The 4699-nt window shown below is 36.6% G+C and overlaps 1 protein-coding gene across 1 annotated transcript; it reads right to left on the reverse strand.

Annotated features, from left to right (window-relative positions):
- Nucleotides 1–1978: 1978 nt before the first annotated feature.
- Nucleotides 1979–4432, reverse strand: LOC136849781 (U-scoloptoxin(01)-Cw1a-like). Its single transcript, XM_067123189.1, has 2 exons — nt 4280–4432; nt 1979–2881 (listed from the first exon to the last, which is right to left on the reverse strand). The coding sequence occupies exons 1-2, from the start codon at nt 4296–4298 to the stop codon at nt 2496–2498; spliced, it is 405 nt and encodes a 134-aa protein (XP_066979290.1). The 5' UTR covers nt 4299–4432; the 3' UTR covers nt 1979–2495.
- Between the last annotated feature and the right edge of the window lie 267 nt (nt 4433–4699).

Here is a 4699-nt window from a genome sequence, read left to right on the forward strand (position 1 = left end):
AGAGAGAGAGAGAGAGAGAGAGAGAGAGAGAGAGAGAGAGAGAGAGAGAGAGAGAGAGAGAGAGAGAGCATGACAACGTGTATAGCTGAGTGCTAAAGAATTCATTATACTTCCAACCAGCTGATCATATCAATTATAGTACCCTTTTATATTACATTTATCTTAATTTATAACCATTTTATATCCAGTGTCAGATTAATAGGGTTACGGGTCGATGGTCAGATACCATAGCAGGTACTTTGTGGGGAAAAAGGCGGATTTATAACCCTGATATAGTGAGCGTGTATCAGTTGTTTCAGCTAACACTAGACCATTGGTTGATTGTTTTGAGTGGTTTTCATCAGCCTGGCGTCACAGGAATTTAAGTTGTACTTTTAAGACAAAAAAAAAAGGCAGAAGTGTCAAGTCTAGTATCTACAAAGCAGTATTATATCAACAATAACTTAAAGGAGGAGATGGAGACATATTTTTTGTTACATATTTCTCCCATTCAGGGATATATGCATTTTATGAGATTATATAGATTTTTTTTCTTTGTTTTTTTTTGCTTCGAAGGACTTCCTTTCTTTACTAGTTTCCTTTGCGAGAAATTAGCACTTTAGGTTCATTCCATTTGAATGCTTATTTTATTTAAAAAAAGAAATAATAATAATAATAATAATAATAATAATAATAATAATAATAATAATAATAATAATAATAATAATAATAATAATAAAATTCCCATAGTAGTATGAGTCTTCAAATGGAGAAACAAATCTGTAAAAATATGTACATGTATTTACAGATATGTACACATACATAACTGTGCACTTGTTTCTCTAGTAATAGCAATAATAATAATAACCCATCCAAAAATGATTCCTGAGTACCAGAAGAAGGACACTTCTTAATTGAAACAGGCATACAGGAAAACGTAAAACACTGCGATTTCGGAAACGAAACTAGAAAAAACAACACAAATTGAGAACTAAGCCATTTACAATACATTCACTTAACAGCCCTAATATCTTTTGATGTTTTCGATTAGAACATAAATTTCTGCAGTACGTTATTTGATGTACAGGTTGGATAAAAAGCTTATCCAAACTTGAAGGTCAACCACCTATAACAACACTTGTACTTAAAAAGTATCTAGACACGTTAGTACTTATGAAAGTGTCTAGATTTTGAAAAAAAACTTGCACTTGCCCTAGGTGCACAAGTGGGGTCTGTAATCAGATACACGAAGTAGTTTTGAGTTATTTTATATATGTTCGTATACCCCGTCCTTTAAAGCTTTGGAATTCTATTCCTGCTTTGTTGTCTTGCTTCATTCACGAAGTATGTTTGTTGATTCTTCATTGTTCAGAAATTCTCCAGACTGGAAAAAATATGGCCATTGTGTTACCCATCTAGTTGGCATTTGAAAAAAAAGGTTAATTTTTTTCATATTCAACTACTAAAAATTTCTATTTACACATTCAGTCTATACGCTGTTTCTCATCAATCTTTTTATACAGCCTGTCGTTTGTAGGTGATTATCTTTTGAAATGGTAAAAGCAAAAATCATACAATGATTATCTTTTATCAGTTTTGAAATGTTTCAGTTCCCAAGGAAAAATCTTTGGATTTTACAGAACTAAGTAGAATTTAGGTAATTTTCATCGCTCCTCATGACAATGCTAATTTATTTAATCCCTTTATATATACATACCTAGTATATATATATATATATATATATATATATATATATATATATATATATATATATATATATATATATATATATATATATGCATATATATATGTATATATGCATATGCATATGTGTGTGCATATATATACATATATAAATTAACGTATATATCCATATATATAGGAGATATTAAGGGAAGAGAGAAAATACATAATTTCACAGCAGTCAGTACTGACAATTTTAGTGTGTACGTTAACAAAAGATGTATTGGATGCTAAAAATGAAATAAAACAATTATATGAAAAATTACATTTTATTGAAGGAGCAGTGCTTTCCACTGCAGAGAGCATTTTGAACATACAGGTTTTATTACTTTATTCATGTTTGCATCAACTCGTTTGTACTTTTCCTAACCACTGATTTGATGCAAAATATGAATGAATGAAGTTGTGTCTATTTCTTCAGAGTCTGTATCTCTAGCAAAATAAATATCAACTTCTTATACCTACAGAAGTTGTATCACAAATGCTTCTGGTCATTAAATTCCATTTACGTTAACTAAAGAAGCTTCATATTCCTGTAAACCTAAGCCCAGAAATAACCTTATTTAAATTATTACTCTTAATTTTTTCATAATTTTTAGTAAGGAATGTCCTAAACTATTTCAACAAGAACTTGGGTACTTCGTGCCCAAATTACTCATTAGACCTTCTTCTAATGACAGCTTACCTAAAGGAACTTCACATGCCCTGTGGAAACCCAGAAATAAAATTAGAAGCCTTAAATTTCTTAGTCTTTTTTTAAGGAATTTGCAGATCTACTTTTCCAGGAACTTGGGTACATCACGCCCAAAGTACTCATTAGATCTCCTGAAGGAGGCGGCTTGATCACAGGGAATCGCCCTCTCTGGGAAGTCGCAGACAAGCCTTTCCTGGTCGAAGATGGTCCCCTCCCCGCAGAGGAAGGAGAAATGGCGGGAGACGTAGACGTCGTTGTCGATGTAAGGCAGGCAGACATGGTAGATGGCGCAGCTGTTGGCTTGGTCGGCGTAGTACCCGTAGGGAAGGTCACTGCATTCAAAACCCGTCTGGATCCCACCCAAGATGAGAGAGGCGTTGGAGGGCAGTTCGAAGAGGAAGGGCAAAGAGTCCCTCCTCTGGCGGAGGCCGGGCAAAGCAGCGGCTACTCCAAGGAGGGCGAGAGCTGTAAGTAAAAAAAAAAAAAAAATAAGAAAGCATTCAGACAGCACACAACCCCTCCACCACGAAAGGAATTTATTGTATACAGAATATAAAACGGTTTCTTAGTCCATGATTTAGTAAAGAGGGAAATTTACGAAAGCTTAACAAGATCCTATATCCGGATATATGTCAAAATCTAATTAATTCTCTATTGTGCTACAACCTGGCCCTGCCCCTTCGAAAATATACTGAAATCAGCAAGTTAGGAGATGGTTTAATAGTTGCCACAAAATTAGTTTAGCCCTTTCAAAAGTCACACCTTATCTGCTTCACAGGCAAGGTATGACTTTTCACTGCTTGCAACACTGATGATTTTCTGGGACAATTTAAAATCTTGCTGACAAACTTTGCACCCGGTGGCCACTGTTTTTTCAAATTAAGAATTTACAATGCCAACACTTTGTTGGAAAATCTAAACTTGATGGATATCGCTCGCCAAGATCCGGATTCACCTTAGCAGATTTTAAGTTTTTCGGTTGGTACGTTCACTGTATTTCATTTGTTCCTTGGCTGTAAAGTGTGGGTCAGATTTGTAAATGAAGTTCGTTACATAGCAGATCTTCCTGATAAATTTAATAATCAGTGCGGGAAAGCAATCTGTCACACTGAGGCCAAAGAGGGCTCTGTAGATAGTGGAAAAATATTGCCACACATAAAGTCTCTAAGTAAGGTGATACTGTCTGTGCCCCTGAACCCTGTAATCTTCTACCCTGAAAATGGGAGGATTTATGGCTTCCTCCAGGTCAAGCTACACTAAATTTCTTTCCCCCTTTTTTCCCTTGAAGGGGGCTAGTGCCGTCAGTGCACCTCACGTGATGCACTGTAGGCTTTACCAAGGTTGTTTGCAACGTCCCTTCGGCCCCTAACTGCACTGACTTTTTAAACTTTTATTTTACCCGCTTTCCCGCTTCCTTTCTCCCATCTTGCTGTCCAACCACTCCAACTCCCTCTTTTCAGTCTCTTACTCACTGAATGGCCAAAAGCGCTCCAGTGCCTGGCTTTACAGCTTGACTTCATAAAGCAGTCGATTGCTTTATGAACTTAGATTAGAAAATGGCATAGAGCTGCCTTTCCGATTTGTCCCTACATAGAAAAAGATAAACTATCAAAGGGAATAAGAATCGTTCCTCGATCCATGAAATCTAAAACAAACTTAGATTTTCCACTCTGCCGATCTAATAGAATATAAATTTATCATAATAAAGTGTATTTTATAACATATTTCAAACCCTCTGCAAGCTAAACTTATGGTTCCGATCCACCTAGGAGACGCAAAATAAATCTAAAAAAAAAAAAAATGAGATGAAATCCTAGTAATACAGAACGAAATCCCATTCGAAGCAAGGAACGTAACACTTACCGACGATGACGGATTTCATCGTGGTGGCTGACGTAGATCAAGAGAAGAACTGAGCCTCGAGATTCTGAGCTCGTGAAGACCCGAAGTCTGGAGAGAAGGATCTGCCTTCTCGCTCCCTCGTCCTCTATTTTATATCCTCCTCGGCGGTCATCTCAAGTTTCTGTCCGAGGAGGAAGTCGACCTTGGCGAGTGACCACTGACCTCCCTCCCCTTGCTAGACTGGTCGTATTTTTCGGCCTACGGTTTCTGCGCCAGCGAGAAGAAAGGATGAGGGGTATTATTGTTACAACTGTTATTTCATCAAAAAGATGCATCACCCAGTAGGGGTTTGGCTTTAGATAAAATATGATACTGGACACTGACAGGGTCATCCATTAGTATTTACACAAGGGTGAACTTCCTTCGCAGAGGGTTTCCATA

The sequence above is a fragment of the Macrobrachium rosenbergii genome, chromosome 2, assembly GCF_040412425.1.
Source record: "Macrobrachium rosenbergii isolate ZJJX-2024 chromosome 2, ASM4041242v1, whole genome shotgun sequence".
NCBI lineage: Eukaryota > Metazoa > Arthropoda > Malacostraca > Decapoda > Palaemonidae > Macrobrachium > Macrobrachium rosenbergii.